The 22132-nt window shown below is 47.5% G+C and overlaps 2 protein-coding genes across 3 annotated transcripts in view; both read right to left on the bottom strand.

Annotated features, from left to right (window-relative positions):
- Positions 1-9152, bottom strand: part of LOC105499198 (telomerase associated protein 1) — a 60036-nt gene extending 50884 nt beyond the window's left edge. The window contains exon 1 of the mRNA XM_071100531.1: positions 9038-9152. The gene's annotated coding sequence lies outside the window, so the exon portion shown is untranslated. The remainder of the gene's footprint in view (positions 1-9037) is intronic.
- LOC105499195 (kelch like family member 33) lies at positions 4295-15720 on the bottom strand. 2 transcript variants are annotated; one of them, XM_011771692.2, is made up of 5 exons: positions 15661-15720; positions 14587-15356; positions 9330-10254; positions 9038-9205; positions 4295-8938 (listed from the first exon to the last, which is right to left on the bottom strand). In XM_011771692.2, exons 1-5 carry the CDS (start codon positions 15714-15716, stop codon positions 8386-8388), a joined length of 2472 nt encoding a protein of 823 aa, XP_011769994.1. In that variant the 5' UTR covers positions 15717-15720; the 3' UTR covers positions 4295-8385. The 2 variants fall into 2 exon arrangements, with proteins under 2 accessions (XP_011769994.1, XP_011769995.1); XM_011771693.2 differs by having other exon boundaries at positions 15625-15712.
- Between the last annotated feature and the right edge of the window lie 6412 nt (positions 15721-22132).

Raw genomic sequence — 22132 nt, 5'->3', positions numbered from 1 at the left:
CACATAAAATTGTGAGATATGATTAAATGGTTGTTGTTTTAAGTCACAGAGTTTTGAGCAGTAAATGATAACTGGTACACTAGGCCTGCGAAATATAAGACAGTTTACATCAGGGTACTCTGTAATCATTTTTTTTGGTGACAAAACCAGGACACCTGATCTCAAAAAGGATTTGAGTCCTGCTTTTGGATGGGATGAGGCAGGGGTAATTGGAAATAAAATTTGGATTTCAAAATAGTGAACTTGGGGCTGGGTGCAGTGGCTCACACCTGTAATCCCAGCACTTTGGAAGGCAGAGGCAGGCAGATCACCTGAGGTCAGGAGTTTGACAGCAGCCTGGCCAACATGGTAAAACCCCGTCTGTACTAAAAATACACAATTAGCCGTGTGTGGGGGTGCATGCCTGTAATCCCAGCTACTTGGGAGGCTGAGACAGGAGAATTGCTTGAACCTGGGAGGCGGAGGTTGCAGTGAGCTGAGATCACGCCACTGCACTCCAGCCTAGGCAACAAGAGTGAAACTCCATGTCAAAAAAAAAAAAAAAGGCCAGGCATGGTGGCTCACGCCTGTAATCCCAACACTTTGGGAGGCCAAGGTGGGCGGATCACGAGGTCAAGAGATCAAGACCAGCCTGGCCAACATGGTGAAACCCCGTCTCTACTAAAAATACAAAAACTAGCTGGGCATGGTGGCATGTACCTGTAGTCCCAACTACTCGGGAGGCTGAGACAGGAGAATTGCTTGAACCTGGGAAGGCAGAGGTTGCAGTGAGCTGCGATCGCGCCACTGCACTCCAGCCTGGGTGACAGAAAGAGACTCCATCTCAAAAAAGAAAAAAAAATAGTGAACTTAGAACATTTTAATGCCTTGTAGGAAGAATGTAAACAATATGGGAATTCAAATACTCAAGGAAGAACTGGAATATTTGGCTGCAATACAAGATATGGGTGAAGAGATATATATATATATATGTGTAGATATATATATATATATATATATATAAATTTTTTTTTTGAGATGGAATTTCGCTTTTGTTGCCCAGGCTAGAGTGCAGTGGCATGATCTCTGCTCACTGCAACCTCTGCCTCCCGGGTTCGAGAATTCTCCTGCCTCAGCCTCCCGAGTAGCTGGAATTACAGGCAGCTGCCACCACAGCTGGCTAATTTTTTGTCCTTTTAGTAGAGACAAGGTTTCACCATGTTGTCCTGGCTGGCCTTGAACTCCTGACCTCAGGTGATCCGCCCGCCTCTGCCTCCCAAAGTGCTGGGGTTACAGGAGTGAGCCACCACACCAGGCCAGATAATATATTATATATTAAATACGGTTGTTTAAACATGCATTCTGGAGTCCAACAGATCTGTGTTTATTTTTTATTTTTTTATTTTTTTTTTGAGACAAGGGTCTTGAAATATGTGCCACCACACCTGGTCCAATGGATCAATGTTTAAATCCTCCTCTGCTACTGACTAGCAGTGTGACCTAAGCTGTAGAAGAAAATAAGGTTAATAATCTCATCAACCCTCATTGGGGCCAGAGAGTGGTCCTTGAGTCTGCAGTAAGATCACATGATGCTGATGTGGCAAAGGGGCCAGGTTAGGTTCTCCATTTGAAAAGTCTCACCTCCTGTCTCATTTTCATAACAATCTGCAGCTCAATACATCCTAATAAGTGAAAAAAACTGTTGGAAGGAAGAACCCACTATCCCTTGCTCTGGCTGAGCGTCTTTTAAATTCACAGCTATTTGCGTTACAGCAATTGGATGTTAATTTTTGAAGACCATGTCTCCAAACCTCCAGTGGCACTTATACTCACTCATTGCTCCCACTTGTAGAGTCCATGTATGAGTTTCATGGATAAAGCTTACCACTCAAGTGGAGATGGAGCTACATCAGAGAGGGGCATAATAAAGTCCTTCTACCAGTTTAAATACATGCTCAACATTTACAAACTCTTGTGTGAGTTTGGGTGGGTTAACTCCTCTAATCTTCTAGTTTTCTCATCTATAATGTGGGAATAATAATAGCACCCACTTTTTATGGGCTGCATTGTCATTCAAATTAGATAATATACGTAAAGCACTTAGCATACCACCTGGCATATAGCTAGCACAAACAATAACTATCATCTAAAACAAGCAGTTCTAGGCTGGGCACAGTGGTTCACACCTGTAATCCCAGCACTTTGGGAGGCTGAGGCAGGTGGATCACCTGAGGTCAGGAGTTCAAGACTGGCTTGGACAAGATGGTAAAATCCCGTCTCTACTAAAAATACAAAAATTAGCCAGGCATAGTGGCAGACTCCTGTAATCCCAGCTACTCTGGAGGCTGAGGCAGGAGAATCACTTGAATCCGGGAGGCAGAGGTTGCAGTGAGCCGAGATCGCACCACTGCATTCCATCCTGGGTGACAGAGTGAGACTCTGTCTCAAAAAAATAAAAAATAAAACAGGCAGTTCTTACTCTGTAATGAAAAGGTTGGCTTTCATCAGTGACAGTTTGCTTGAAAAGTCTGTATTGGGGTTTAGACTGTCTACCTGGCAATTAGTCAAACTGATATATAGGCTGGGCGTGGTGGCTCACTCCTGTAATCCCAGCACTTTGGGAGGCTGAGGTGGGCGGATCACTTGAGGTCAGGAGTTCAAGACCAGCCTGGGCAACACGGTGAAACCCTGTCTCTACTAAAAATACAAAGATTAGCCAGGCATGTGCCTATAATCCCAGCTACTCGGGAGGCTGAGGTAGGAGAATCACTTGAACCCGGCAGGTGGAGGTTGCAGTGAGCACAGACAGAGCCACTGCACTCCAGCCTGGGAGACAGAGCAAGACTCTGTCTCAAACAAAACAAAACAAAACAAAATACCGACTAACTGATACATAGCTCTCTAACTATATGCCTTGGCCTCAGTTGGAATCCAGATGAATCTGCCTCCCTGTCTCAGGAGTACATCAGGCTGGAGTAGCTGATAACCTTCTGTACGGTACTCATGGTCTCAGGACCCTATCACTACAGTACACTGGCCTCCTTGTTTGGCATCATTTAGCTCTCTGATCTAAAAGGATGTGTCCTAGGACCTTGATTTATAGATTACCAAGGCACACTTTTCCAATGTGCCTAGAGGTCCTTAGGACTATCCCAAGCTCTGGGGTTCATGAGCTATAATAACACTGTGGTGTTTACAATACCGTTATGGTGCTTATTTTATGGGGTAAAACTTGGAATTCAAACTGGTTAAAGGACTTACTCATCATTACCAAAGCAACAATTGAATTGAAACTTGAAGCCAAGTTACTGAATCTAGCTCAGTACACTTTCAAGGCTATACTTTTTGTTTTGTTTTGTTTTGTTTTGTTTTGTCATTCTTCTAATACTGTATTTGTGCTCACATTACTACAAAGAAATACCCGGGACTGGATAATTTATAAAGAAAAGAGGTTTAATTGGCTCATGGTTCTGCAGGCTATACGGGAAGCATGGCAGCATCTGCTTCTGGGGAGGCCTGAGGCCTCAGGAAGTTTCCCATTATGGCAGAAGGCAAAGGAGGCGTGAAACGTCTTACATGGCAGGAGCAAGAGTAAGAAAGAGAGCGAGGCGGGAGGTGCTACACACTTCTAAACAACAAGATCTTACGAAAACTCACTACCAGAAGAACACCACCAAGGGAATGGGGCTCAACCCTTCATGGAAACCACTCCCATGACCCATCACCTCCCACCAGGCCCTACCTCTGACACTGGGGATTACAATTTGACATGAGATATGTGCAGGGACTCAGATCTAAAACATATCAAATAGGAAATATAGATTATTATATTCTGAATCAGCTATAGTAATAATACCATGATCATTTCTCTCTCAGAGCAAAAAGACTATAATCTCACCACTAATGATATAAATGTATGTATGTATATACACATAAGTACCTGTCCATCTATAAATTTTTTGGTAGGTGTTTTACCAGGAGCTGTGATAAATTCACACCTTTTCACTTAGGGCTTCTTGATCTCAAGGGCTAGACAGGATTTAGAATATAGTCTGTGATCCTGAAAGAGTAATTGTGACTGTCCTGTCTACAGACCTCACCTGCGATGTTTGTCTTAGCCTGCCTGTTGGTCCTAATGTATATGAGAGACTAGTTTCATGAAAAGCCTTCCTCTTCATTATCTAGACTGTGTACCACGTACCTTTATTTCCTAAGCTGTGTAACAAAAGGTTTGAATTACATGATCTCTGAAACCTCTCCATTCTATAATTCTATTAAATAATCTTTCTACGCAATTTTTCCTTTATTCTTTTTTTTTTTTTTTTTTTTTTTTTTTGAGATAGGGGTCTCACTATGTGATCCAGGCTGCACTCGAACTCCTGAGCTCAAGTGATCCTCTCACCTCAGCCCTCTGAGCAGCTGGAACTATGGGCATGTAGCACAGTGCCTGGCAGTTTTTCATTCTTTTGATTGGACATTGTTGCTGCTACAACCCACAGTGTCTGTCTGGGTAAGTAGTAATTTTTGGTTTCACAGCTAGTGAAATTTTCATATAAATTTACTCTTCTATTTTTTAAAATCTTCCTTGCTATCAAATTTCCATATATCATTATTATTATTATTATTATTAATTTGAGACAGAGTCTCACTCTATCAACCAGGCTGGAGTGCAGTGGCGCCATCTCAGCTCACTGCAACCTACGTCGCCCGGGTTCAAACAATTCTCGTGCCTCAGCCTCCCAAGTAGCTGGGATTACAGGTGTGTGTCACCATACCTGGCTAAAACTTTTCCATATATATTATATTCAACATAGAAAAGATTGGGAGAAGACACTAAGTCGGTTTTTATTTCAGTAGTCCAGTATTACATGATGAGTCAAGTGAAGAAAAAAAGATAAGGGAGAATAAGCTCAAGATGATTCCAAAGCTTCAGGTCCAGGAAACAGGGGAAATGATAGTGCGAATAAAACATAATGAATCTGAACTAATGATGCTGGTACGTCTAAATGGAGGTGAGAATCACTGAAAAAAAAACAGACTAGAACCCAGGTGAACCATCAAGGTTGGAGATAGAGGAGAGGTGAGCTTCCCGACAGGGAGCTTAAAGCAAAGGAAAGGAAGAACGTAAGCAACCTAGGACTAGGCACAGGAGACAAGTGATACATAGAATCCCACACACTTACTTGTACTAAATATTAACCTACATGTCCAGTCCTACCCAGTACCTGAGTCAACCTTGAAAAGATAAGAGAGATATCAGAAATTTCACCCTCACCAACAAAGGGGGTTGAGGGAAGAGTGTTGAGGGAGCTATTAGAGAGCATCTAGAACATGTTGGCTTATTTTCTGATTCACCAAAGGTAAGAATCCCAGGCCTCTACAGTCATCAAACTAGCCTTGCCAGGTCCCCACCATGGTTGCCCAATCTGTATGCATGGTTTCTATCCCAGTTCCTACTTCTCATTCCACTTCCCTTCTGGGGTTGAAATGTTACCCTGATATTATTTTATTCTTAGTCCGCCTGGCTGAGGCCCCAGGCTGTTATGTTGCCTATATTCAGTCCCTTCTCACTGACAAATGGACTATTGAATAGGGTCCTCCTTCAAGTCAGAGATCTCCTCTCTCCTCACTCTATCCTCAATTTTAAAGATAAATAATGAAAGTCAGAACTTTCTGCAATGAGCCACCCTCATCCACATACCTGTGGATCCTTGGCTATTCGCTCCACTAGAGACGAAGCCACACCCCCTTGGACACTTTGATCTGGCTTATTGGATTTTGGATTGGAGAAATAAGAGAAGTTCCATCCAGGACAGTGTGCTATCTCTAAAGCCAGGAGAAGAGAAATTTTTAGGGTAAGAGCCAGTTTTCAAGCCAATCAGTTCCTGCAGAAAGATGAAAGAGAATGAAGATGGCCACAGATTGTTAGATTTGGTAAGAAGCAGGTCACAGTAACAGTGGAGGGAGATGATTTCAATCATGTGGTAGACCTAGAAGGCAGATTACAGGGAATTTTATTTTGAATGCTTTTTATAGTAGAGAAACTCAGATAAGAAAGATTCAGTCACTATGAAGTCTTTATTTAAGCCTGTCTTTGGATACAAATCACAAAAAATGTTCATAGAAGTTCATCCAATTTTTATAGCTTCTCATCTCCTTCAATTTCCTTCTTCCCTTTCTTTATTCTTCCTTCTCTTATCTCTTATATGTCCTACTTACCCCTTCTCATTTTCAGTTACATTCCTAGTCTATCTTAAATAGAGATACAGAGAAAACCTTACTAAAATAACGAAATCTAAAAATAAATAAATAAAATACACGCCAAGTACTTCTGGGGCCAGAATGAAGAAGGGTGCAAGGGAGACTCCATCATCACCCTTAGAAACATGAAAATCTTAATAAACAATGGTAATAGAAAACCGACCTACACAGGCCGGGCACTGTGGCTCACACCTGTAATCCCAGCACTTTGGGAGGCCGAGGTGGGTGGATCACCTGAGATGGGTGGATCACCTGAGGTCAGGAGTTCAAGACCAGCCTGACCAACATGGAGAAACTCCATCTCTACTAAAAATACAAAATTAGTCAGATGTAATAGCTGTAATCCCAGCTACTCAGGGAGGCTGAGGCAGGAGAATCACTTGAACTCAGGAGGCGGAGGTTGCAGTGAGCTGAGATCATGCCATTGCACTCCAGCCTGGGCAACAGAGTGAAACTCCATCTCAAAAAAAAGAAAAAGAAAAAGAAAATTGACCTACACACACACACACACACTGACCCTTTTTTGCTCTCAGCTGTCCAGTCAGCAGAAATGGAAAGAGCAGACAGGAAGGACAGAGATGAGTCGTAGAGGGTGGGAATATACAATCATTAAGTGAAAGCCATTATCCTCAGGAAGGCTCCAGAGAAGAGGGTAGGTGGCAAGAGCAACAGAATTATCTGGAGAACCTCTGGAATACCCACTTCCCCTTTGCTATGGAGAAACAGGGCATGGCATGCCCCACTTCTTTCTGTTTCAAATGCATTCCCCCTTCTCTAGTGGGTGAGACTCTAGGCAGCCTTTAAGATCTGGTTCAAAATATACCCATTGGATGACACCTTCCCTAACAGAAGCCTTCCTGGGCAGAGTTCACTGCTCCATCCTATGGGCTCTCACAAGACTTGTGCATACATCTAAGACTTGTCCATATGTCTAAGTCTACTCAAAACTTGTATTTGTTAACGTCTATCTGCTGGTCAGAGTTCTCTGACCTCTGTATCCTTGGTGCCTTCTACAGTGCCTGCCACCAAGTAGGTAATTCATAACTGTGTGAGGGAGAAAGAAGAGAAAGAAAAATAAAAAAGAGGGGCAGTGGGGAGAGCAGGATGGGGGAAGAGAGAAAGAGGAAGCACCTGACTACTTTCCCTGGCCAAGAAAAAGGGAAATGGATTTAAAAATAACTCTGGGGGAAAGGGACTGAAAGGGGGAAATGGCTTTTCTAAGTCATGTCTGCTTCTCACTCCTCTGTCTGCCACATCCTCTCACCATGTGAGACCTCAGGCAACAACGGTCTAATTTTCACTCCTGATTCCTCAGTTTGCCCAAAGGGAAAGAAAGAAGCCAGACAGGCTTCTGACTTCTTCCATCCCATCTCCTTAAACCTCAAATCATCTGTTTTTCCACTGTGGGCCTCTCCCTCCTTTGGCCTCTGCCCCCATCATCTTCCCCACACAACACTCCTGCCGCGTGGCCCTGGGGGCCCCGTCAGGCCTCTCAGGCCCCTGTGCTGTGCATGTCTATGTGGGAACTTCTGCCTCAAAAGGAAACCAAGAGGTTCTCAGGGGCAGCCTGTGGTGTCTCAGCTGGGAAATGCTAGACCAGGCCTACAAAATTACCTGAGAAAGAATATTGTTAAGAAGGTTTAGGCATCCCAGGGATGGGAGAGGAGAAAGGAGCAAGTCCTGGGCAAAAAAAAAGGGCTGAACGATTTACAGTCCTTCCTCCCACACTCCTCAAACTCTTTCATGGATGGCCATTCTACATTTTTCCCTTGACCAATGGGTCAGAACCGTTTTTCCAACTGTCCTCCCGTGGTCTCTACACTTTGGCTACTGAAGCTTCTTAACTCTCTTTCAAACCAGATGCACTTTCCCTAAGAATCCCTAAGCCTTGTAGAGTTGCTCCCAAGTCTCCTTTCCTTACCTGGCTATTCAGCTGCCTAGCCTTCCCCTATATGTGTTCCCCGGGAGTTCTGGAACCACCATTTCCTCAATGGAGATCATACGTACAAAAGCAGTTTACAATGCACAGTGTAAGAATAAAATACTATCAAGAATAAAGCCTTCTCTTTTCTCTCCCCACAATCTCTGTCCTTCTCTCAGGCTATTTCTTACGCCTTCCTCTCCCCATACACTGTTGCTCCCTCTTCACCCAGCAGGTTTGGTTTGGTGTGGGGTGGGAACCACAGCTATGTGCTGCACAGTGGGCAGTGTCAGGATGCAGGCAGGCATCTCAGCCCGAGGCCTTGGCAGAGTTCCCAGGCAAAGCCATCGGCCCAGGCCAGGACAGTAGGCATGGATAAGGTGGGAGAGTGCGTAAGTACGGTGACTGTAGCCCCCCAGCACCAGTAGCTCCCCCTGCAGCACAGCACCTGCAGCTCCCACATGGGGGGAGGGTAGGGGTGCCAGGTGAGTCCAACTATCAGTCCTTAGTTCATAGGCCTCAAAGCTTAGCAGGTCCCCAGTCTCACCCAGCCCACCTGCCACATACACCCGCCCACCCAATGCAGCCATGACATGGCCAGCCCGAGGTACCCCCATAGGGCTCAGAAATGTCCCTGGCTTCTCAAGTTTGGGGTCATAGTGCAGGAATGAGGCCAGGTATTGGCCAGTCCCACCACAGCCACCGCTCACATACAATTGGCCCTCCAAAATCGCAGCTGCGTGGGCAAAACATGGTGCTGGAAGTGCAGGTGCTGGCCTAAGGGAGAACAGGACACAAGATAAGGCAACTAGCATCTTCGACTCTCCTTCTAGTCCAAGTCTCCTAATCTCTCCCAGATGCCCCCTGCCTGCTCACCTCCAGACGTCGAGCTCAGGGTTGTAGGCCTCCACAGAGTCCAGGGCAACACCATTGTGTCTTCCACCCAGGGCATAAAGTTGTCCATCCAGTGCCACCAACGGGAAAAGGCTTCGAGCCTGGGACAAAGGAGCCATCTCCTCCCAGTCCTCTTGACTGGGCTCCCACCTGGACACAGTAGAACGAGAGAGTGGAAGAGTGACTCTGGGCATCTGTGGTCAGCTAGGCCAGCAATTTCTCTCCCTGCCCACCTTAGGGCCTGCCACACCCTACCCACTCTTGAAGCTTGTACCTGAGAGTTGAAGCCAGGGTGTTGGAGTGACTGTAGAAATCTTGTCCCCCACACACATAGAGTTCACTTCCTGCCAGGCTCGCAGCCCCATGCCGGAAGCGTCCTGGGGCAGGCAGGGCAGGCAACTGCCCCCACTCAACAGTTCGTACCAGTCCCACACCACAGCGGAAGGCCCGGACCCACCACACTGCTTGGGATGGTTGTCTTAGGGCCATGTCTGGTCTGAGCCCATCCCCGCCAATCACTACCAGTGCCCGGTCAGGCTCCCTCCGTCTCTCTTGGCCTGGAACATCAGCCTCTACCATCAGCTGGTGCAACAGATCCCGGGTCAGGGGTGGAGGTAGCCCGGCTGCCCGCACCCTCCGCAACTCCCTGGTGGACATGCGGCCAAAGCGGACGCATTGCAGCAGGGCCTTGGCCTCTGACTCCTGGGTCTCAGGGTTGGCAGCTAGCCAACACCGTGCAGCCACAAAGGCCTCAAACTCCTCCTGCACATGGAGCTCATCACTATCCAGGAGCTCAGCCAAGCAGGCAGCTGGTAAAGAAGGGAAAACAGGACACAAGGCTACAGCAGGCAGGTGGGTGAGGAGGTAGTGACGGGCTTTGCTCCAGAGCCTCTCCAACCCAGGGGCTTCAGCCATGGGGAACAGGGCCAGGCAACGGGCAGGGCTGAGGCCCCGTGCCAAGCCTTTCTGACACAAATCCAGACAGGAAGAGCTCTGGTACTGCAAAGCAGCCTGGGCAGCTCTCAGTAGTCCTGGCCACCTTGCCCGCACAACTCCAGAGTAAGCAAAAGAGACGAGAAGTCGCAGGTCCTGGGTGGAGATGGTCCTCAGAGATACCTCTGTGCCCTGGGATTCCCTCATTCCGCTCAGGAGCATGGCCCCAAAGAACTCACTGCCACAAGCCAGGGCGGCTCGGTGCACTGTAGGAGGGGAGAAGAAATAGAGGAGGACTGAAAGTGTTGCAAGACCGATAGGCACTACCCCAACTTGGTACCTCCAACTTTGGCCCTCCAAGCCACCCACTGCTACAGGCCAAACTGTGGTGTGCATCAGAATACCATGGGGTAGTTGTTAAAATGTGGGCTTCAGTGGCTCACTCCCAGAGATTCTGATTCAACGGTTCTGGATGGAGACCCTAGAAATTTGTATTTTAACACTTCAAGTAACCATATGTGATTCTCATGTTAGTGGTCTGAAGACACTTTGATAAACATTGCTTTAGTTTTTTTGGTCAGATCAGTTAGAAAAAGAGTCTTGATGAATCAGGTTGAGAAGAAAGCATTTGCTAAGAGGGGCACAAAATAAATGGAAAAGACCAACATGCAACTTATATATGTCTGTCTATGTTGTGCACAAAATAAAATTCTTTACAATTTCAAGAGCCAAAACTGTAAGCCATTCTGTTAGATTTTGCTGGGAAAGTGGCACCACTGGGGAATGGCCGTAGTCCAACCTCATCAGATCGCTGTCTCCTCTTGCCTAAGATTTAGTGTTTAATGTTTTCCACGTGTTCCAGCTTTTCTCTGCATAACCCTCTCCTGTTCTTGGTATAATTTATAGAATCACGAGATCTGAAACTTGAGACCTTCAGAATAATATAATTCAATTATTCCCTTTAAAATAAGGAAACTGGTTGGGGGTGGGGGCACATGCCTGTAATCCCAGCACTTTGGGAGGCTGAGGTGGGTGGATTACTTGAGGTCAGGAGTTCAAGGCCAGCCTGGCCAACACGGTGAAACACCATCTCTACCAAAAATACAAACATTAGCTGAGCATGATGGCAGGTGCCTGTAATCCCAGCTACTTGGAGGCTGAGGCAGGAGAATCGCTTGAACCTGGGAGGCGAGGGTTGCAATGAGCTGAGATTGCACCACTGCACTCCAGCCTGGGTGACAGAGCGAGACTCCATCTCTAAATAAATAAATAAATAAATAAATAAATAAATAAATAAATAAAATATGGAAACTGAGTTGAGTCCTAGAGAAAGCATGTGATTTATTTTTCATTTCCATGCAGTGGCTGTCTGGGCAGATCATCTCCATCCACTGTCACTGTTGTCAGGCTGCAATAAGCATGCTTGTGTACCAGTACCTTGGTTATCTGCATGGTCCTCACAACAATGAAACTGTCCTATTAACCTATGCTGTTAAACAATTAGACCTCATACTCAGCATCACCTATGGATTATTCTGGCCAAAATATTTAACTTGAATCTGTTCAACTCTTTAGATCTAATGTCAAGTTTATAGGAAGTTGAAAGGCTAAAGGAATAATTTAGACAAAACCATGAGGGGAAAAACCATACAAATCAAGAAAATGGAGCATTTTATAAAATAACCAATCTTCTTCTTTTTTTTTTTTTTAGATAGGGTCTTACTCTGTCACCCTGCCTGGAGTGCAGTGGTGCAATCTCGGCTCACTGCAACCTCCACCCACCAGGGTCAAGTGACTCTCGTGCCTCAGCCTCCGGATTAGCTGGGACTACAGGCACACGCTACCATAGCTGGCTAATTTTTGTATTTTTAGTAGAGACGGCATTTCGCCATGTTGGACAGGCTAATCTTGAACTCCTGGCCTCAAGTGATCTGCCTGCCTCGGCCTCCCAAAGTGCTGGGATTATAGGCATGAGCTACCGCACCCGACCCAGGATAACCAATCTTACACGTTATTGTCTTTACCAATCAATATATAAAGTAATTTTAAAAAAAGGGGGAGGGAGGACTGTACTAGATTAAAGGAAGCTTAAGAGACATGCAACTGAAAATAGCATAGTCCTTGATTAATTCCTGGGTTGAACAAACTCAATTTAAAAAATGTTTTTTGGTCAATTGGGAAAATATAAATGTGGACTAGGTGATATTAAGAAATTACTGGCCAGGCACAGTGGCTCATGCCTGTAAACCCAGCACTTTGGGAGGTTGAGGCAGGTGGATCACATGAGGTCAGGAGTTCGAGACCAGACCAGCCAACATGGTGAAATCCCGTCTCTACTAAAAATACAAAAATTAGCTGGGCGTGGTGGTGCATGCCTGTAATCCCAGTTACTCGGGAGGCTGAGGCAGGAGAATCGCTTGAATCTGGGAGGTGGAGGTTGCAGTGAGCCAAGATCATGCCATTGTACACCAGCCTGGGCGACAGAGCAAGACTCCATCTCAAAAAAAAAAAAAAAAAGGAAAGAAATTACTATTAATTTCGTCGTGCAAGATAAAGGTATTCTGGTTATGAGAAAAAGGCCTCTTTATTTTTTTCCTTTCACACCTAGTCCCACAGAATTGTCCTGTTTTAAAAAGATACATACCCAAATACTTATGAGTAAAATGTCATAAATTTTCTTTAAACTTCAGCAAAAAATAAAATTAACAGATGAAATAAATATAGTAAAATATTAATTGTTAAATCTGGGTGATGGGTGTTTGAATGTTCATCTTAATATTTTTTGCTTTGTAAAATGCTTCATAACAAAAAGGTGGGGGGTAATGCTGCTAGAAGTCCTTTTAGGCAGGTCACAGAGGGCCAAGCTCTTTAAGAACTCCATGCTGCTTTGACCAACTGACGCATGCGTGCCTCTCCCAAAGGGCAGGTGTTGTTCATATGACTTTCCACTGTCTTTTAAGCAGTAGGTAGTGGCCTGGTGCTTCCCAACCAGTAAACATCAATGACAGATCTCAAATATATATTGTCTGAGAAAATCTGCATTCCTCAAAACAAGCTAAACCATCTCAGCTCCCATATCACCAATCAACCTATAGTTCAGAGTCAACCCTGAAAGGGCTCACAACCACTTGTATTCACCTCTTACTCATTACTATTCCCCAGGATTTTAAGTGACAGATTCCCAACCATTAAGCAGGAATATTTCCTAGGGAAATAAAAGCAGTGATATGAGTATGCTTAAATTCAAAAGCCTAGTGAGAATTTTATGATTATGAAACATTTAAATTCCCTCTCCATCTAGTGCTATCATAAATGAAAATAAAGACTTTTGGAGTAGTTTTCCTTCTAGGAGTCCCAGAAGCACTTTAGTTCCCAGTCACTCCTCTAGTGGACAGTAGCTATGTGACTTTGGACAAGTCTTGGATTCTGATTTCTTCATCAGCAAAGTGTAAGAGCCCAACTAGATAATCTCTAAACTAATCCCTTGTAATTTTAAACTTTCACGTGTCCACATGGCCTAGTGGAAGCAGACTGGATTAGTGATGTAGGCTTGTATCCTGGTTGTCCCAAGTCAACATGTCTGAATTTAATGTTCCTTATCTGCACCTATAGATAATGATATGGACCTTACCAGCTTTCAGTGAAAATTAAAAAGAGATGTCATGTGTAAAAATTTCAGGTACCCAGTGCCTCACTAAATGTTAGTAGACTCTGAATAATACTCAACTTATGCAACCCTACTTAGCTTTCCTGGTGATGAGCAGAGTTAACTTCAAAGTGCCATGACCAGTCCGGGTGCAGTGGCTCATGCATGTAATCCCAGCTGAAACAGGTGGATCACTTGAGGTCAGGAGTTCGAGACAAGACTGGCCAACCTGGTGAAACCCTGTCTCTACTTAAAAATACAAAAAAAAAAAAAAAAAAAAATAGGCAGGCATGGTAGCAGGTGCCTGTAATCCCAGCTACTAGGGAGGCTGAGGCAGGAGAATGGCTTGAACCCAGGAGATGTAGGTTGCATTGAGCCAAGATCGTGCCACTGCACTCCAGCCTGGGTGAGAGTGAGATGCTGTCTCAGGAAAAAAAAAAAAAAAAAAAGCCATAGCCTGGTAACCTTAAACAGTACCAGAGCTTGCTCATTAGCTGCGGACCCATAAGTCAGCCATGGTGTCAAGCACACCAAGGTGAAAGGACACATTGAGTTTTCCACCATGTTCCCCTGGCTTTCCTGTGTCCTGAATGGAAGATGCCAAGAAGGGGTTTTGGTTAATTTCTGTTTGAGTCAATCCGCTTTCTGCTTGTTCTACTGCCATGTATTGTACCCTTAGCTCTAGCCAGCTGGCTGGAGCTTCCTTGTTACTGGACACAGGAAAAGTCAGACAGAGGGTCAGTTTAAATTTGTCAGTGCGCCTAGAAAACAACTCGACTGCGCATGCCCGGCTCTCAGTGGGGCAGGAGTGGCACCAAAGGCCACCCCAGGGAAATTCTGACAGCAGCAGGGATCACGACCATCATGGTGGGGATCAAACCACCTGCTGCTTGCACACACCATTCCGGTAGCATATGCACCTGCAGTAATTTAATGCCCCACAGGCCCTCACCCCGCAGCTGGCAGCCGCCTGCCTCCAGCTTCAAGTCACACCCGACGCCCTCTCGGTAGAGGAGCTCGATTGCGCGCAGGTTCTCCCTCAGCTCCTCTGCCTGGCTGGGCTTCTTTACACATTCCCCGGCATTTCCAGCCCTCTCGCATGTCCGCTGGGCAGCAGCCTTCACCCGGGGCGCTCCCAGCGCCTCGGCTGCGGCCAGCACATCTCCCTGCGGGGCGGGGCCCAGCACCCCCTCATAGGCAAAGGTCAGCACGGCCTCCCAGCCCCCTGGGGACACCTCGAGGCTGAAGGGGGGCCGCGGACCTCCGCCGCCCAGCAGCCTGTCTCGGAAGAGGCTGCTGATGGCGGCCAGGATCACCCGATGCACCCCGTATACCCGCCCCGCGACTGACACCTCTTCGTCCAGCAACAATCTCTGCTCCCGCAGCCGCTGGGCCTCAGCGAAAAACTGGCTCGGATGCTCCTCGCTGCGCAGCCACTCCGGCTCTGCCGCATCTTCATCTTCTTCCTCTTCCTCTTCTTCCTCTAGGGACAAGGCTGGAAAGGGAAGGTTCCCTGGGACCAGGGGCCTGGAGCCAGGCTCTTCCTGAGGAAAGGAAGGCAAACTGGGGTCCTCGTCGTCGGGGGAAGGAGGCCAGGAGGGGGTTCTCTGGGCGTGCACAGGGAGTCCAAGGCAGTCCTTCTGGACGGGATGAGAGCCACTCTCCAGCTCAGGGGGATGATGCGGGGTGTCCAAGACGCTCATGCCGAGGTTTGCTGGATAGCTGCGGGTGAGCAGAGGCAAGACAGCCTGGCGTCAGAGCTGGACCCAAAGAGGCCAGAGCAACCATGTCTCCAGCCAGTCGAAATGTCAGTCTCTCCCCTGCTCCAACACCCTCCTCCTACCCTAAGCCACATCCCAACACTGGAGTATCTGGGATATACAGGAAAACTATAGGGTACACACGGTGCAGTGAAACATGCAAGAAGCCGTGTAAAGATCCAGTAACCGGGACCACACCCCTCCCCTATTGCCCCCATCCTTTTAGTCACCCTCAGGAGACACCAACATTCCGCTTGCCCTCTCACTTGAGTGCCTGCTGTGCTTGGGGCTGCGTGGCAGCAGGAACTTGCCCACATGGCATCCCACTCAGCCAGTGGCCCCATGGGGCTAATTATAGCCGGTCCTGGCTGGCTAGGCACTTGGCACCGGTGTCCTAACTCTGACACCCAATCCCCTGGGCTCCCTCCCAGACTAACGTCCCCACCCTTCCACCTGTAGGTCATAGGGGGTGCTGATCTAGGCAAATTAGAAAACCAAGGAGAATGAGGGGATCCGGTGGAATGCGTCCAAGGCCAGAAGGGCTGTGCCACTAGAGTGGGCTGGAAGGGTCAGGCAAAGAGTCTGGACCAGGCTTTGGCTGTTGACTTTTCTGTGCATGATAAAGCTGGGACCCCGCCGGGCATGGTGGTTCTTGACTGTAATCCTAGCACTTTGGGAGGCCAAGGTGGGTGAGTCACTTGAACCCAGGAGTTTGAAACTAGCCTGGGTAACATGATGAAACCCCAGATTTTTTATCTCTACCAAAAAATACAAAACTTAGCTGGATGCAGTGTCTCATGACTGTAGTTGTAGCACTGTGGGAGGCCAAGGCAGATGGATCACTTGAGGCTAGCAGTTGGAGACCAATCTGGGCAACATGGTGAAACCTCTTCTCTACAAAAAAATATAAAAATTAGCCAGGCATTGTGGGACACAACTTTAGTCCCAGCTTCTTAGGAGGCTGAGGTGGGAGGATCACTTGAGCCCAGGAGGCAGAGGTTGCAGTGAGCCGAGGTCGCACCACTGCACTCCAACTTGGGTGACAGAGCAAAACTCTGTCTCAAAAAAGAAAAAAGCTGGGACGCAGGAGCGAACATAGCCCAGCTTTACCCACAGAGGGCAGAAGAGTGGGGAAAGTGAAGGGCCAGGGGGCAGGGCTACGGACCTAGCTGGCTCACCCCAGCACAGCGCTTCCTGTCTGTCCAGAGATGGGGTCCAGGGTGAGAGCCTGAAATCCAATCCTGTGTCTTTGGAAAAGTCTGGGGAATTCTAACTCTTATCTTGGTGCTGGGATCAGAACCAGACAGTGGAAGTGTGCTTGATCTGCATGCTGTGAGGACCAGAGTCCTGGACTAGATGGGCTATGGACATGCAGGTATTCCATTTGAGCCAGACGGTAACAGCCACTCCTTCTCCTTCCGAGGCAACACTTCCTTTCTCATCCTGAGGCCAAGTGCTTAACTAAAGCCCCTAAAAGCCGTGCAATCACTTTGTGCCGCAGTTTTGAATGTCATCTTGCGGAAAGGATTTAGGGAAAGGTGCAGTGACACACTTCCTCTCCCTTCTCTTGGGGAGGCAGGACAGGCCAAGGGCTCCTACTTCCTGGCCTATAAAATGTCTGGTCCAGGCTGGATAGGTTGACTCCACAGGCAGACTTAATAATGGAAGGAGGCACAACTGTTCCTTGTGATTCAGATGAAAGGGCTCATGTGGAGGGCAGGGTAGGGTGGGAAAGTGGGCTGACCCGCACAGCACCCCCTCCTACTTTCAGAGCTGTCTCCATTTCCCCTTTTGTGGCCTGGGTACCTCGGCAACTCCGAGTAGCTAGCATTCCCTGGGTGAGCCTAGCCAGCAGATGCACTCCCCAAAATGGTTCTACTGAGAGGCAGTTTATGGTTATCCTGGTCAGCAAATGGGGAGATAGTGTCCAGGCTCTGCACCCTCTTTCCCAGTTCAGACATTTCTAATGCCTCTCATGGTGTCCCCAGAGCAAGACAATGTGGCCAGCATCTTGACCCCCAACCAGGAGCTGGAGGAACTGCAATCTGGTGGAGACATATCCCAAGCCAGCCTCTGCTCACCACCTGCTTACAAGGACAAGGACACCGGACCCTGCTACGAGTTCTATCCCAACTCTGTAGTCCTGGGATGGCTCCATACAGCTTGGTAAGACCCAGGCCCCACAGTGAACTCCTGAAGGTAGGACAAAATCTGCATGTGGGCTACCACCACCCTTCATGTAGCTCTGGGACTGCCCTCCAGGTCCATCAGCTGTCCTCCTGGTTGCAGACACGCTGGCTAGCGAGGGGTCTTGGCATCTCAGTTATGTATGTGCTATCTCAGCCATGAAGTAGCGCCACGTCCACCTCAAGAGGAACCCCACACCCAGCCACACTCCCCAGATGATCTGGAGAATTCTGGAGCCAAAACCGGAAAGGCCCCATGCACTTCAGCTGGGTCACAGGAGCCATGGTAATGGATTGGCACTCAGGGTTCCCTAAGTCTGGGGATCTAGGCAGGCGAGAACTTTTTGCTCCAGGGGAGTTTTTGGGAAGTACCTCTGAAGAACGGGGCAAGGGCTGGGGTTCACACTGGAGACTGTGACCCCTCCCTTACCACCCTGCTCCCTGGATTTACTGTATGCTCAACATCTGGGGCATCATTCTCTACCTGCAGCTGCCTTGGATCGCTGCTCAGGCCGGCACAGGTATGAGCTCAGAGCTCTCCTGGGCAGTAGGAAGGGATGTACATGTATGAACAAATTCCCATCCTCACCCCAAGGCTCACGTGGCTCATCGTCCTTAGTCATACCGTCACTGGGTTGTCTTACCTCAGCCATCTCCAGTAACGGCAAAGTCAAGGCTGGTGAGTCTGTAGTGACTCCCGCTCCTCCCTTCATGTTTCCCCATCCCTCATATCTGTTAATGAATTGTATGGTGTTCTCCGATGACCACATTTGGTCATTTCCTCACTCCCCCAACCCCTACTATACAAACACTTTCATTTCCCCTTTTGGTACTGTTGGTACCTAGATAGCCCTACTGCTTTGGGATGGGGTTTTCTTCCCATGAAACAATGGGTATCGTCAATCTCATTTCCAGGCTCCTGTATGATTCAAGATGCTTCAGAAAATAGGACTGACATGGGTGTGCAGAATGGGAGCTGCCTGGGTGCAAAGTGCCAGTATAGCTGGGATTTCAGCAGTTGTTGAGAGCAAGGCTCCTGCCTCTATGGGCTCTCTAATCACTACGAGGTGGGTGAACCAGAGCAGAAATGTAGAGAGAGAAACCTTGTCCATTGCCTGGCATAGCATAGATGTTTATTAATTTGAATGGGGCAAAACCTTCAAAGATGCAGATCAATTTTAATAAGTCTGGGAAAACTAGGTGAAAATATGGGTAGAATGCATTACTTTGGAAATGCATTGATTTTTACCTCTGTCTGCCCTTTACCTCAGGCCATGAACGTGGTGTCTGCCTTTAGCCCTCTGACATCTGCTGGAATCTTGAGTGCCGCTCTGTTCTGTGTCCTTTCCTGCTTTGTTTCAGCCCCTAATATCTTCCAGGCTAGTTGAGATCTTAGCAAGAGGCTTGCAAGAGAAAGGAGAGAATGTCCGTAGACATGGTCATGCCACGTGTATAATTTTTGAGGAGGAGGGGCAAAAGAGGGCTCAGTTCTCAGCAACCAGGAGTTAGATGGTAACTTCGGGAGATGGAGATGACTGTAGCTGGCTAGCATTTAAAGAGATAATCCAAGCCCACGTAGCAAAATTCAAAGTTTGCCTGTAAATCAAGGGAAAATGTGGGGAAGGTGTCACTCTTTTTTTTTTTTTTTTTTGAGACAGATTCTTACTCTGTCATGCAGGCTGGAGGGCAATGGCATGGTCTAGGCTCACTGCAACTTTCACCTCCCAGGTTCAAGCAATTCTCCTGCCTCAGCTTCCCAAGGACAGACATGTGCCACCACACCCGGCTAATTTTTGTATTTTTAGTAGAGATAGGGTTTCACTATGTCAGCCAGGCTGGTCTCGAACTCCTGACCTCGTGATCTGCCCGCCTTAGCCTCCTAAAGTGCTAGGATTACAGGCCTGAGCTCCCGTGCCCAGCCCAGTGTCACCCTTTTATCTACCTCCCCACTCTCAGTTTTTCCCCTCCCTCATTCCCAGGGATCTTACACACCCTACTCCCCCTACTCCTATGCTTTCTGCCTCTGACCCCTAAACTCCCTTGACTTCTGTCTATGCTCCCCACTCTCCTGCCTCTTTACAGGAAGAGAGGGCTCTCATTCTCCCACTTCCTGGGACCCTCCCCTGTTGAACGCCACGACCTCTTGCAGCAGCTGTGCCAGGATAAACCACACCGAGTCACTGGCTTTTGGGAAAGGCCACGGCAAGAACCACGAGCCTCTGTGGGGCTATCTGCTCACCTTCCTCATTGCTGTAGGTTTCATCCTTATCGGTGAGTACTCCCCACCCCACCCTCCACACCAGGCTCTATTCATCACCATTCCTCTCGTGCCCTTCCCAGCCCTACCTCTGGCTTCTAGGACCTGATCCTAAAACCTCTTTTCTATCTCTGTTTTCCTGAAAGTGGATGAAAATGTCTCCTAACCTTGCAGTAGTAGGGGTGGTATGTGGGGGGCGGGGGGGGGGGGAGGCGGGGCTGGAGTGAGGAGTAAGAAGGGAATAGAGAGAATGGAGAAAGTAATAAAACAATGTCCTGGACTTCTAGACCTGGATCTTATGTCATTAGTGTGGAGACTCACTCCTGACCTTTCATTTTCCCCAAAGCTGAGCTGAATATCATTGCCAGCTTCCTCCTCTGCTTCCTCATCAACTTTGGCTGTTTCTATGCCTCCTTTACCTGGTTGCCTGGTTAGCGTGGGCAGGTGTTGACGTAAGGTCCAGGTCTGGAAAGACCTGGGGAGTTGGGAGAGCATCCTTGGGGTACATGAGTGGGTGGTGGTCCCTTGCAGGCTGGTGCCCTTCCTTCTGCAGGTAAAGTCCCTGGGTCTCTCTCCTGGGCTCTCTGCTCTGCCTGCTCATCATGTTCCTCCTCACATGGCGGGCAACACTGATTACTGTGATGCTTACCCTTCTGCTGTTATATGACCTACAAAACCTGGTGAGTGAGTAGGCGGGTGGGTAGGGAGTCACGAAGTGAGTTACAACAGGAGACTGACCCCCACAAGAAGCCCAGAACTACGAAGAGTAAAATCTGTTTCTTCTTCTACCTGACGATTGATGTGCCACCCCTAATCCTTCTGCACCACCCCTTCCTCTGCACAGTTGTGAACTGGGGCTCTTCAGTCCAGGCAGACACCTACCACATGGCACTGTCCTACTCAGTGAGCCTCACCAATGTGCAAGATCACATTAAGAACTTACAGTAAGGAAGTCTCTAGACGAGAGATTGAAAATGGTGGCCTATGGATGGAATCTTGCCCGGAAATGAGTTTTCTGATTGCACAGCATTTACAATTTTTAAAATAAACTGCCAACATTTAAGATCCAGGCATCTGCTAATCCTGGGTCTCCAACCCACATGACACAGTTAGCTGGGGCCGAGTAGCTCCTGTCCCATGGGATAAGTCTGGTGCTCTCCAGTTTGCCACAGTTCCCACTTGGTCCACTCCCTTCTTTAATACTACGACTGGTTCTTGCAGACTTTTGACTTTTTTGGGAAAGGCCATGGCAAGAACCATGAACCTCTGCAGGGCTATCTGCTCAGACACAGAAGGAAACTAGCTTCCTGAAATCTGGGAGGGGTAGTGGAGAAAAAGGAAGTCTTCTTGTCACCCCTCACCCAACATACCATATCCCCTTCTTTCCTTTTTGCTTCTCCTTTCAGGTCTCGCGTTTGAACCAACTGAAGTCCAATGTGCTGGTCTTGGGATATAAGCAAAATTGGCAGAAAGGGCCTATATCTACCATGGAGTACTACATAGGCATTCTACTGTGAATGTGAGATAGAGAAGAGTGAGATGGGCATAGAAATGGTCAGGAACTAGAAAGAAGAGGAAATATAATTGTAGTGAAAGCCTTGTTCCCAACAGCTGCCCAGCAGTGCCTGTGTCCCCAGGAAAGAGACCCCAACCCCTTCATCTCTTCCTCCTTTATCTCCTTTTCTCTCCTCTCCATAAAGTGATGCCTTTGACTACAACTATGGCATAGGCCTCATAAGGATGCCAGGAGGGTTAAGCCTGGCTACTCAACACCAAGCTCAAGGTGAGTGAAAACAAGTGGGCCTAAGAGAAGGATGTGGTGTGGGAGGTATAGAAATTGGCTCTCAAAGACAGTCTGGGAGGCAAATGAACTCATCTAGAGTTACCAAGACCTAAGACTGAATAGAATTGCGTACCAGGATGTGAGAGGAATGAATTTTACTTAAGGTTTAGTTCTCCTGAAATTTTTAGGGTGGGGGAAATCTTTAAAGGTATCTTCTAAATTCAGGTGGGAGAAATTTGGATCAAAAGATACAACACAGCAGGGTGAGCTGGAGTGTGGTCAGGAAGGGCTATGGCCCAATTCTAGAGAAGGGTTTCTGGCACTACCCCAATTCCAATAATATTACACATCTTACCAGTTTACAATGGGCATACTTCACAAAAAGGTAACATTATGTTATACCCCCACTTTTCCCAGTAAACCCACCATATTTGGATGTCATAGGGATGGATACTTAGCAGGAAGGAGACCAATCCTAAAACATGTCCTGTTTTAGGAAAAACAGAGTTGTA

The sequence above is a fragment of the Macaca nemestrina genome, chromosome 7, assembly GCF_043159975.1.
Source record: "Macaca nemestrina isolate mMacNem1 chromosome 7, mMacNem.hap1, whole genome shotgun sequence".
Taxonomy (NCBI): domain Eukaryota; kingdom Metazoa; phylum Chordata; class Mammalia; order Primates; family Cercopithecidae; genus Macaca; species Macaca nemestrina.
Note: the sequence above shows the minus strand (reverse complement) of the source record. Positions and strands in the feature narration are given on the sequence as shown.

Excerpts from the sequence above, each read along its gene's own strand:
- LOC105499195 (XM_011771692.2), bottom strand. The coding sequence starts at position 15,716 with ATGCCATGTGGGCAAGTTCCTGCTGCCACGCAGCCCCAAGCACAGCAG. Across the intron at positions 10,255-14,586 it reads AGGCGGCTGCCAGCTGCGGG|TGCACCGAGCCGCCCTGGCT; the intron begins GTGAGGGCCTGT and ends CCCCTCCTACAG. Across the intron at positions 9,206-9,329 it reads ACCCTGGCTTCAACTCTCAG|GTGGGAGCCCAGTCAAGAGG; the intron begins GTACAAGCTTCA and ends TACTGTGTCCAG.